The 12,312-nt window shown below is 43.4% G+C and overlaps 1 protein-coding gene across 1 annotated transcript in view; it reads left to right on the top strand.

Moving 5' to 3' along the window:
* The window catches only part of LOC140193792 (class I histocompatibility antigen, F10 alpha chain-like), a 29,022-nt gene extending 27,318 nt beyond the window's left edge, over positions 1-1,704 (top strand). Inside the window, exons 6-7 of the mRNA XM_072250961.1 lie at positions 248-607; positions 1,159-1,704. Of these exons, the coding sequence (XP_072107062.1) occupies positions 248-306 (59 nt within the window). The 3' untranslated portion in view covers positions 307-607; positions 1,159-1,704. The remainder of the gene's footprint in view (positions 1-247; positions 608-1,158) is intronic.
* The last annotated feature ends 10,608 nt before the right edge of the window (positions 1,705-12,312 follow it).

Raw genomic sequence — 12,312 nt, 5'->3', positions numbered from 1 at the left:
TCAGTATTAAAGTGGTCACTCCAAACCTCCCATTGACCACTCTGTCACACACCAGCTTTGTTCCGTCTCATGGCCTTACAATGAGTTCGGGCACCTGGTGATCCTGTTGGATGTGTCTCCTTTCACAGCTTGTGCCTTGAGTTCTGTTTGATTGGAATTCAGAGCTCACTGGGCAGGAGATGAATCTATCTGGTTATATTGCTGGGGATGTGGGACCATTCTCATTGACTGTCTCTGTGTCTTACAGCAGGCTGTTTTTCATCAGGGAACAAAGGCTACAATCCCACCAAAGTAAGTTCACTGTAAATCACAGCTGGGTGGTTATGTGACATTGTTCATGTTCGCTGGGTCTCATCAACAGAACAGGGGTTCTGTGCGTGTGTGTGTCTCTGTGTCTGTGTGTACAACACCTTTGTGCATGTCTCTGTCGGTGTGTGTGATTATCCGTATATACCTGTGTTTGTGCAGTGGTGTATTGTGTGCATGTGGCTGTCTTTGTTGCTCTGTGTCTGCACTGCATTGGTAGTAAATGCTTTCCTGCCTGTCCTTCCATTCACAGCTTCTGACAAAGGAGAATCCTCCTCCAACTCCTCTGCCATGGCCTGAGGTAGGAACCGTGTTGGGCTCTGGTCAATGCTGGGCTTCCCAGCTCTTGTCACTGGAGCTGGAGCTGGTCATTACAGCACAGTCTGGGCACTGAGAAACTCCGGTCCGGAACCAGAACTGTGAGATGGGCTGTAACCAGTCCCCACAGCACCTCACCCTGGGAATGGCCTCCTGCTCTGTTCCATTCCAGAGATCCAGTGCCCAGTTTTCATGGTTTGTCATTGGAATTGCTGCTTTCCCAGGGTTGCCCAGTGTTTTGAGGTGGGGGTGAGGGAGGGCTAGGGAGAGTTTGGGGTATGGGGGTGTTGTGGGTGATTTATGGTGGTGGGGGGAGATGGATTTTGTGGGATGTGTTACGGTTGTGATGTGGTGGGGAATGGGTTGAATGTATAGATTATGTTGTACTGTTTATTGGGAATTGGAATCACTGGACATTATTCCCAGTGTTGTGTGGGGGGTGGTTTTAGTCAGTTTCATTGTCAGTGTTGGAGAGGTTTACTGCTGATGCCTCACTCTATCACCATCTCTCCTCGCCTCTCTCCCCCTCTGCAGGAAATTCAGTTCCCAGCAGGATATTGATGAAGAAATCTATGGGAACAGAGTGTAATCCTGGGACTCTGGGTGATTAACGAGATATTCTCCGGGGAAAACTATGATTTATGCTTTGATCTTTGTGCTTGGGAATACTGATAATTTGCTGATTCACTGCAGGAGACGGACTGTAATGTTGCTTTTCAAAGAAAACTGAGTCACTTTAATGTGTTTGGGATGAAGTGAAGGGGCTTAGTGGGGAACAGCTCTGACCCACAGCTCAGTCCTGGTCAGCATCTGGAGACTCACAGTGGGATGAATAGCTTTACTCATTCAGTCAATTTGACTGTTGACCGAGAGTGGCTTCTGGCCCCTGTGGGATGGGAGGATGGCAGGTGCTGAAGTTAAAGTGAGACTTAAACCATGGGCTGTGGGAATGTTACAGGGAGACCTGGAAACGTGATTTAATGCTGATGTGGGGAGGGAGAGAGGGAGGGAAGGGTTCATTTGTGCTTCATTGTCAAGGCTTTTTAATACTGAATCCAAATAAAATCGATGTTTACTCTATCTCCCTGTCTGGCAGTGTTTGTGGTGGTGGGAACATTGGGATTTGAAGGATGCAGCCACTAGGACTCTGGACAAAGTGGGAATGATGTGGATTATGGATTTAAGGAGAATCTACATTTGTGGGAGGGTGTGGGAGAAGACATGAGGAGTGGTTTCTGTTGAGGCAACAGTGACCAGGGAGAGATCTGGCAAGGCCCAGTAAAACGGTGTCTGGTACAGTAGTGACTATGTTTTTGAGATGCTCCCAGTTACCTTCTGCAAAGTTGGAAGCCAAGGATTTATGTAATCGCACCATCATACAGAATAAGGTTTACTATCAGTGACAATGTTGTGAAATTTGTTGTTTTGTGGCTCCATCCAGACTGTGCTCTGTTCCTGCTGCTGCCATCAGGAAGAAGGTACAGGAGCCTCAGGACTCTCACCACCAGGTTTAGTAACGGTTATCACCCCTCAACCTTCAGGCTCTTTAACCAGAGGTGGTAACCAACAGGTTTTCATAAGACCATTAAACTTTGGAACAAAATTAGGCCATTTGGCCCATCAACTCTGCTCTGCCTTTAGATCATGGCTGATCTCTTTTTCTTCTCCTCAGCCCCACTCCCCAGCCTTCTCCCCATAACCTTTGATGCCGTGTCCAATCAAAAATCTGTCCAGTCTTCCTTAAATACACCCAATGACCTGGTCTCCACAGCTGCCTGTGGTAATGAATTCCACAAATTCACCAACCTCTGGCTAAAGAAATCTCTGTATCTCTGTTTTAATGGGCACCCCTCTATCCTGAGGCTGTGCCCTCTTGTCCTACACTCCCCCACCATGGGAAACATCCTTCCACACTACTCTGTCTAGGCTTTTCTTTTTTTTTGGCGTGTGCCTGCGTGCGTGCGGGTCTATGCGTGTGCGTGTATGTGTCCGTGATGATGGATTTTTCATGATTTTTTTCCAAGGTGCAGAGCGAGAGAGAGAGAGAGACTGTGGAGCGCCACTCCTCACACAGACATTTTCACAGTATTTTCCGTTTGTTTTACGTGGTCTCGACACTCGACCCAGCACGGATGGAAAACATGCTCGGGGGTGGACCTGACTAGTTTCGAACTCGGGAGCCTCCACTCCCAGGTCCGGCACTGATGTCATTGTGCCACCAGCTGGCCCCTATCTAGGCTTTTCAACAAGATTTCAATGAGGTCCCCCCTCATCCTTCTAAATTGCAGCGAGTACAGACCCAGTGCTATCAAACACCTGACCCCAAGGCCACTTATATTCCAAGCCCCAAGATGGGAATCAGGTACCTATGATTAACTCAACCAAAACAAGGGACAGCTGGAAGCTGGCTCGGGTTCAGAGCTACAACCTGCATTGTTCTATGATTTCTGCCCCCCAGCCTTGTGTATTTGTTCCTTTCAACTCTCAATGGTTCAGACTAGTCAAACTAGGTGACCCAGACACTGAGTCTAATGAGATTGCAAATTGCTTCTTCGGTAGGCCTGGCACTTTACACTGAGAATTGTTTTAGGTTTAGCAGGTCAATACCTGAAGCTCCTTGTGTCCACACTCAATTGCTCTGATTAGATTATCCCAGAGCAAGAATCAGTTCAGAGTCCACAAATGGGGAGGTGACAGGGTGGGGGGGGGGGGGTCGTGGGGGAGACTGCAAGGACAATCTCACAAACTGGGCGTCTCCATCCCACTGTCCTTCAAGTTCAACATTTTCTTCCATATTACAAACTCACCATGGCCAAGACTAGATCCTCAAAAATGTTAACCAAGGATTTAAAAGTTGCTGGCCCTCTCCATCTCTGATTCCCTGATGAGTACTGGCTCATAGACCACAGTTTCCTCCTCCTGAAACCAATAAGCAGCTCCTTGGTCTCGCTGACACTGAGTGAGAAGTTGTTACTGTGGCACCACTCAGGCAGATTTTAATCTCCCTCTAATCTGCTGATTTGCCGCCACCTTTGATTTGGCCAATGGCAATGGTGGTGTCAGCATATTTAAATATAGTTTTGGAGCTTTGCTTAGCCTCAAAGTCATCAGTATAAAGCGAGTAGAGCAGGGGCTAGGCACACGGCCTTGTGGAGCACCTGTGCGGATGGAGACTGTGGAGGGGATGTTGTTGCAAATCCCAACTGACTGGAGTCTGCAAGTGAGGAAGTGGAGGGTCCAATTACACAAAGAGATATTGAGGTGAAGGTCTTGAAACTTATTCATTATGGAATGATATGAAGTGAAGAATTTGAATTAGGGGATTGATTTGCAGGGGAGAATTAGAAAGAGAGGAAAAAGGAACTGGAATAGTGCAGGAGCAGAGACAGGTTTATTTGATGGAATTGAGTTAATTTCAGAGTCAGTATGAACACCAGAGAAAAGGAGAAACGTGGGGAGGAAGGTAAACAGATGCATACGGAAGTCAGTGTCAGGATTGATGTACTGCTGTGATTGTAGAACAGCATTTGGCATTAGATAAGAGTTTTAAATAGATGGAGAAGCTGCAGGCACAACTGAGAGGAGTCGGATGTGTATTTTGGGTGAGGACATGTGGTGGTGATGTTATAGATTGAGGTGATTTGGCAATTGAGGCTACACACTACAACAATGAGCATGTTTGGAGGAATGGTTCAAAGCCCTCTGGACCTCTCCATTAGGAGGCAGAGTTTTCAGCCCCAGAAACCCCAGCAGTCCCCAGTGGTGCCTGCCTTAATGGAGAGAGTTCAGGGAACACTGCAGCCAGGGGATCTGCCTCTTATGATGTAGACTGATTAAGTGTTACAGGTGCAACTATACCAAAGCATGAGCTGAGAAATGATCATGGAGAACTTTTCCAGTATATTTGGCAGCGCAGGGCAAAACATGGTATCAATGAAGGGCAGGAGTTAAGATTAACCCTTTATGTCTAACTTCAGCACTACATTCATCTGGAGCTGGAACAAGGCCAGGGAACTCAGGGTGATATTAGATGCAGGGATTAATGAGGGTGACCTGGTGGAGGCTCTACATAAGTGGTAAATAGTGAAAAGAGGAGCTCTTGTGAAGTTTTTTTTTTAAGTATTTACTGTCCTATTTTGGATAAACAGATTTTAAGTCGAGAGCAAAGTAGTAACTGGCTTAGGACCCTAGTATTGCAGTGTTAAGAAGCATTCTGGAGTTATGTGAATATAACAGATATTAATTCAAACAACCAGATTTCAGTTCTTATTTTAAATATAAATAAGTTCAGGAAGCTTGCAATTAGTTTTCAGTGTTTATTATAAATTGTAAGCAGTAAATTGAACTTAAAAGCCCACAGACTAAGAAATATGGTTTGCAAAATGGTGAACATGAGGCTTTAGCATAAGCATGAGCCAAATGTTAAGACAATGGGGTTGTGTTAATTGGCCTGCACCAATCCAGGCAACATGGGCTAAGTTACCATTGTGACCATTGTGACTGAGTTCAAGCTGACAGACCAGATAGATGTTGTCACTTAGCATATAAAACATGGTCACAGGTAAAGGCTGTTGTGTATTTAATATTTCAATAATATTTGAGTGATCTTGTGTATATATATATTGTTTGAATAAGCATTCTTGATTTTTAAATAATTACGGGTTGTATGTAAAAATACTTTAATTGCATGTGTCATCACACTACCATGTGATACATTTGCGCCTTGCTAAAAGTAAACTTAAAATTAGACACACATTTTGGATTCCTGTCTCTTCCTTTGAACTAGTTTAATGTTTTGAAGTTGCAAGACATAATTTTGGTGACGAGATATGTTTAAAATGAACCTGAGATGGCTACTGACCCACTCAAGCACAGCAGGACATTCACACCAAAAAAAACGTGCACAGCAAGCAATGGTTAAGTTCAAATGTTTTCTTCAGAAGGAAAGACATAATTGAGTTGATTACACAACAGATAATTGGTTCATGTATACTGAGCTATTGGAAAAAGCCAATGAAATAGCCAATGAGAAGTGAGTGCCAATTTTGCTAAGTACATTGGGTTTAAAGCCATACAGTTTGCTTCAAGGTTTGACTGCTCCAACCAAACTTGTAGAAGTTAGCTTTGTTGATATTGTGAAAGTAACCAACACCATTGTTGGTTGCCGAATGCTTTAGCTTTCATAAGTGGAATCAAAAGGAAGGGGAATCCATTTCAGCCTACATGGCTGAATTGAAGAGATTGCCTGAGCATTGTCAGTTCGGTAATGGGCTTAATGATACAGTAAGAGATTGCTTAGTTTGTGGAATCTTACAAGAAATCATTTAAAACAGCTCAGCTGAAGCACAGTGTATATTTAAAAGAGCAGTGGAAATCATTGTTTCAATGGAACCCACAGACGGAGACACATTTGAGTTGCAGTCAGGAATGAAAGTGAGTGTGAATAAAATTGCAGCGTCTCAACAGAAAACAGCCTGGCCAAACAAATTGTGTTACTGTTTGGTTCCCATTCACCAAAAAAAAAAAATGCAGGTCCAAATGTGAAACTTGCAGGCCACATACAAAGAACATGTCTGCAGACAAAAATAACTGGACTGCACCGGGAAGAGAAAAAGCTAAAAAGGCAAGTTGCAGTTTCTAAAAGAGCACTAATCTACACGGTGTTGATGAAAAATCTGATAATGATGTGAGTGACCCAGGACTGTACCCTTGAGATCTACAATGTGAAATTTAACAACAGACAAGCAATATGGCTGATCTAGAAGTGAACGGCAGATTAATTAAAATGGAATTGGACACTAGCTCAGCTGTTTTAGTTATTCCACAAAATGAGTTTAAATGGCATTTCAAAGATACTAAACTAAAGCCTGAAGATGCCCAAGTGAGAATTTTTACTGGAGAAAAGATGACTCCTGTGGAAATGTCATAACAGTGAGATACAGCAACCAACAAGCCAGATTAAGCTTGTATGTGGTAAAAACAGGAGGACCAGCAATGTGGGGGCATGATTGGTTGACACAACTCAACTTGATTGGAGATTCATCAACAATTTGCATGACACATTCCCTGCAATGAAGCCGTATGAAAACAAATTAAGAAAGGTATTGTACGATGCCACAACTGTCTCAATGCTGAACACCATGAACCGTTGTCCAACAGAGGACAAACAGGTGTTGCTGCAAACCTCTGCGCTTCTCTTTGCAAAACATATGGGACCGAGGAAGGACCATACTGCTTAGAGAAAGCTTGAAAATGATGAAAGCATTGGTCCAACCATAATAGGTTTTGTAGAAAACATATTTTAGAAAACTTCTGATATGTTAATCAGGTAGTTACTTGCAAAATGTGGCTTGGTTTTAAGCTGGAAGAGAGTTCAAGGAGCTTCAGTAAAGTTGCAAGCGTTCAGCTTTTGTGAGTATAAAGAACCAGAATCTACTCTGTGTGCATTAAGGTTATTCCATGAACTTCAATGGGGGAGACAAAAGCTGCTTTTAAAAGTAGATGCAAAGACCAAGGCCCAGCTGGATGAATGGAAGGCCAAAAGAAAAGGGGTCAATAGAGATACGAAACAGAGAATTCGTCAGATGATATTGTGGATGAGGAAGTGAAGAGGAGAGATCAGATAGTAAAGGCAGCAATAAAAGGGTTAATAAGAGAATACTCCAGTGAACAAAATGCACCTTCCCAAGCTGAAGGTGCTCAAACTAGAAGAGCAAAAAGGAGGGAAGAGATGGAGAGAAAGAATATGAACAAAAAAGAGAAAGGTGTGAAAGAGAGAAGGAACGTGAGAAAGAAAAAGAAAGGGATCAAAGAAGATCCAGAGAGAGAGAAAAAGAAGAATGGTGACCAAAACTGTCAGAACCGCTTCCTGGAGCCTCAGAGTGAACTCCTACAACCACCATGGAGGAGGCCCTGGATCCTGTGATTGCTTTCACAGCCACAAGTCTCACTGGCCAGGCTTGTCAGGAAAGATGCTATCCCACAAGAGGAAGGAATCCTTCAAAGCTATTAAATCTTTAGGCTGGAATGGAACAGTTTAAAATTTATTTACTATGTTGTTGATGTCTGTTTAGAAGTTGTATTTTATACTATACTGTGTATATAGTTGAGATGCGTTCTATGTTGAGTTAAAGTGTATATCTAAGCAGGAAGAAGTTCTGTGTATTTAATATTACAATAACATTTGAGTGATCTTGTATATATATTGTTTGATTAAACATTCTTCCTTAGTTAAATAATTCATTGTGAGTTATATGTAAAAATACATGAATTGCATACATCATCACACTACCACGTGATATATACTCACCTCAAGATAGAAACATAGAAAATAGGTGCAGGAGTAGGCCATTTGGCCTTTCGAGTCTGCACCGCCATTCAGTATGATCATGGCTGATCATCCAACTCAGAACCCTGTACCTGCCTTCCCTCCATACCCCCGATCCCTTTAGCCACAAGGGCCATATCTAACTCCCTCTTAAATATAGCCAATGAACTGGCCTCAACTGTTTCCTGTGGCAAAGAATTCCACAGATTCACCACTCTCTGTGTGAAGAACTTTTTCCTAATCTCGGTCCTAAAAGACTTCCCCTTTATCCTTAAACTGTGACCCCTCGTTCTGGACTTCCCCAACATCGGGAACAATCTTCCTGCATCTAGCCTGTCCAATCCCTTTAGAATTTTGTATGTTTCAACAAGATCCCCCCTCAATCTTCTAAATTCCAGCAAGTATAAGCCTAGTCGATCCAGTCTTTCATCATATGAAAGTCCTGCCATCCCAGGAATCAATCTGGTGAACCTTCTTTGTAGTCCCTCTATGGCAAGGATGTCTTTCCTCAGATTAGGGGACCAAAACTGCACACAATGCTCCAGGTGTAGTCTCACCAAGGCCTTGTACAACTGCAGTAGTACCTCCCTGCTCCTGTACTCGAATCCTCTTGCTATGAATGCCAACATACCATTCGCCTTTTTCACCGCCTGCTGTACCTGCATGCCCACTTTCAATGACTGGTGTATAATGACACCCAGGTCTCGTTGCACCTCCCCTTTTCCTAATCGGCCACCATTCACATAATAATCTGTTTTCCTGTTCTTGCTACCAAAGTGGATGACCTCACATTTATCCACATTAAATTGCATCTGCCATGAATTTGCCCACTCACCTAACCTATCCAAGTCACCCTGCATCCTCTTAGCATCCTCCTCACAGCTAACACTGCCGCCCAGCTTCGTGTCATCCGCAAACTTGGAGATGCTGCATTTAATTCCCTCATCTAAGTCATTAATATATATGGTAAACAACTGGGGTCCCAGCACTGAGCCTTGCAGTACCCCACTAGTCACTGCCTGCCATTCTGAAAAGGTACCATTTATTCCCACTCCTGGCTTCCTCTCCGCTAACCAATTCTCTATCCACAACAATACCATACCCCCAATACCGTGTGCTTTAAGTTTGCACACTAATCTCCTGTGTGGGACCTTGTCAAAAACCTTTTGAAAATCCAAATATACCACATCTACTGGTTCTCTCCTATCCACTCTACTAATTACATCTTCAAAAAATTCTATGAGATTTGTCAGACATGATTTTCCTTTCACAAAGCCATGCTGACTTTGTCCGATGATTTCACTGCTTTCCAAATGTGCTGTTATCACATCTTTGATAACTGACTCTAGCATTTTCCCCACCACCGATGTCAGGCTAACTCCCTGGTTTCTGTCTCACTCCTTTTTTAAAAAGTGGGGTTATATTAGCCACCCTCCAATCCTCAGGAACTAATCCAGAATCTAAAGAGTTTTAAAAAATTATCACTAATGCATCCACTATCTCTTGGGCTACTTCCTTAAGCACTCTGGGATGCAGACCATCTGGCCCTGGGGATTTATCTGCCTTTAATCCCTTCAATTTACCTAACACCACTTCCCTACTAACATGTATTTCCCTCAGTTCCTCCATCTCACTAGACCCTCGGTCCCCTACTATTTCCGGAAGATTATTTATGTCCTCCTTAGTGAAGACAGAACCAAAGTAGTTATTCAATTGGTCTGCCATGTCCTTGTTCCCCATAATCAATTCACCTGTTTCTGACTGTAAGGGACCTACATTTGTTTTAACCAATCTTTTTCTTTTCACATATCTATAAAAGCTTTTACAGTCAGTTTTTATGTTCCCTGCCAGTTTTCTCTCATAATCTTTTTTCCCTTTCCTAATTAAGCCCTTTGCCCTCCTCTGCTGGACTCCGAATTTCTCCCAGTCCTCAGGTGTGCTGCTTTTTCTGGCTAATTTGTATGTTTCTTCTTTGGAATTGATACTATCCCTAATTTCCCTTGTCAGCCACGGGTGCACTACCTTCCTTGATTTATTCTTTTGCTAAACTGAGATGAACAATTGTTGTAGTTCATCCATGCGATCTTTAAATGCTTGCCATTGCATATCCACCATCAACCCTTTAGGTATCATTTGCCAGTCTATCTTACCTAATTCATGTCTCATACCTTCAAAGTTACCCTTCTTTAAGTTCAGAACTTTTGTTTCTGAGTTAACTATGTCGCTCTGTCACAAAGATCAGCACTCTAACGCTGTCCACTCTGATGATTTCCACATTCCTTTAACTTGCTCTTGCTAATCAATCCCAAATGTCAATTGCTCAAATCTTTATTCACACTGCTGCGGCTTGCTGCTGCCTTTTTCTACTCTGTCAGTGGACCCGAGTGAAATCTCCTCCTCTCAATCTTCTGATATCGGGATTAGTCACTGCTCTAAGCTCAATTTTGGTCACTGATCAAAGCTCTATTTTGATGAAAGATTTATAAACAGCCCATGAATGTTGTGGCAAAACCATGCCCTCCCACCGAAGTAAGGGGACTGAGCTTGTTTCTGGGTTTGCTATTGTAGAGACCACATAGACGGCTTCTCTGGTTATGGAACTCTTGGAAAAAGTTGTTCTGTGATATTGGAAACCAGAACACATAAAGGCAGTATCAGATCTTAAAACTACCCCAACACCTTCTGATCCATTCTCTTTCGAGGTTGCTGTCACCAGTAACACAGTATCAGCTTTGTTACACAGGAGGCACGTGAGTGGTGTATGCATCTTGAACGCTTACTCCAGCAGAACACGCATATACGATAAATGAACTTCATCTGCTCGCAGTCCTTTGGGAGGTTAGCCATTTCATGTTTAGTCAAAGGCAAAGTCAAAATAAATTTATTTTTGAAGTCTATACACCACCTTGAGATTCAACTTCTTGCAGGCGTCCACAGTAAAACAAATAAACACAACGGAATTCATGAAACACTACAAAGACTGACGAACAACCAATGTTCAAAAGAAGACAAATTGGGCAAATAAAAAAATCACACTGAGAAAATGAGTTGTAATGCCCTTAAAAGTGAATCTGTTGGCTGTGGGATCAGTTCAGAGTTGTGGTGAGTGAGGTTATCGGCACCATTTCAGGAGCCTGGTGGTGGTGGGGTAATACCTGTTGCTGAACCTGGTGGTGTGGGACCGGAGGCTTCTGTACCTCCTGCCTGATGGTAGGAACGAGAAGAGGGTCTTAATCTCTCTCCATTTTAACAGAGCATTCCCAAATTCAGCCGATGCTGGATGGGTGTACTAAGTATGGGACAGTCAGTCAAAGTCGTATAGCTCAGTGGACATTGCTATTGCAGGTCACGTTATCATGGATAAAAGGTTAAAGACTAGAACTATGCTCACTGACAACCTAACCCATCAAAGAGAACCCCACAGGTGTCAGGTGACCGTAGCACAGGAATGGGAGGGGCCAATCATTCCCATCTTAAATTCAGGGAAGAGGAATAGAGTCATGCAACCAGAAAGCTCCTCTGTAAGGATCATCTTCAGTTCAGAATGGAAAGAGGCTTACAGGACGTGGTATGTATGTAGAGGGCAAGGAAGGAGCAGAGCCGGACAGGGTCACAGTCAAGTCGCCTGAGACAACGAGTAGACAGGAGGCAGAGCTTGCTTCAGCAGCTCCTGTTGTTAGCGTGCCAACAAGTATCCTTTGGAAGCGATAGCATGTACTGTAGGTTTGTAATAGCCTGAATGAATAGCTACCATTATGGAAAGCCAGAGGGTTTGTTTCAGTAGATTATAAACTTTTACCGTCAGCACCCTTTTTGAAGTATACAGACATCCCACCCTGCAAAAACTCATTTCAGGGAGGTGGCACCATCAATTTGCGGGAGACTTCCGGGAGAGGTGGGATGTCTGCAACAGAGTAGCTCCTTAGCAGCTGGCCAGCCAGTTTAAATAACGTTACCTATGCTAATGAATGAATGACACCCGTTAAACTCACCTCAGCATGTCTTTTACAGTCTTAACCCACCATGGGCAATAGAAAAGTCACTGTTGCAAACAGTGCAGCGAGCAACACTGTCATTATTTTTGACCCCTATTAGGCAGGGGTACACTTTAGTGTAGTCTGGGGTGACGTACGGTTTATATTTTCTTTTTTTGGAACACTCTGCCATGGCGTGCTCTCGCTTTCTCTCTCTCGCTCGCGTGCTCTCGCTCTCTCTCTCTCCCTCTTGCGCTCTCTCGCTCTCAAAAAAATTGATTTCCGTGATATTGTATATAATTTGCGGGCATCAGGGAGCCACTATTAATATGCGGGAGACTCCTGGAACTTCCGGGAGAGGTGGGATATCTGAGTATATATTTGAGA

Source organism: Mobula birostris, unplaced genomic scaffold, assembly GCF_030028105.1.
Source record: "Mobula birostris isolate sMobBir1 unplaced genomic scaffold, sMobBir1.hap1 scaffold_877, whole genome shotgun sequence".
NCBI lineage: Eukaryota > Metazoa > Chordata > Chondrichthyes > Myliobatiformes > Myliobatidae > Mobula > Mobula birostris.
This window is presented reverse-complemented; position numbering and strand designations above follow the sequence as displayed.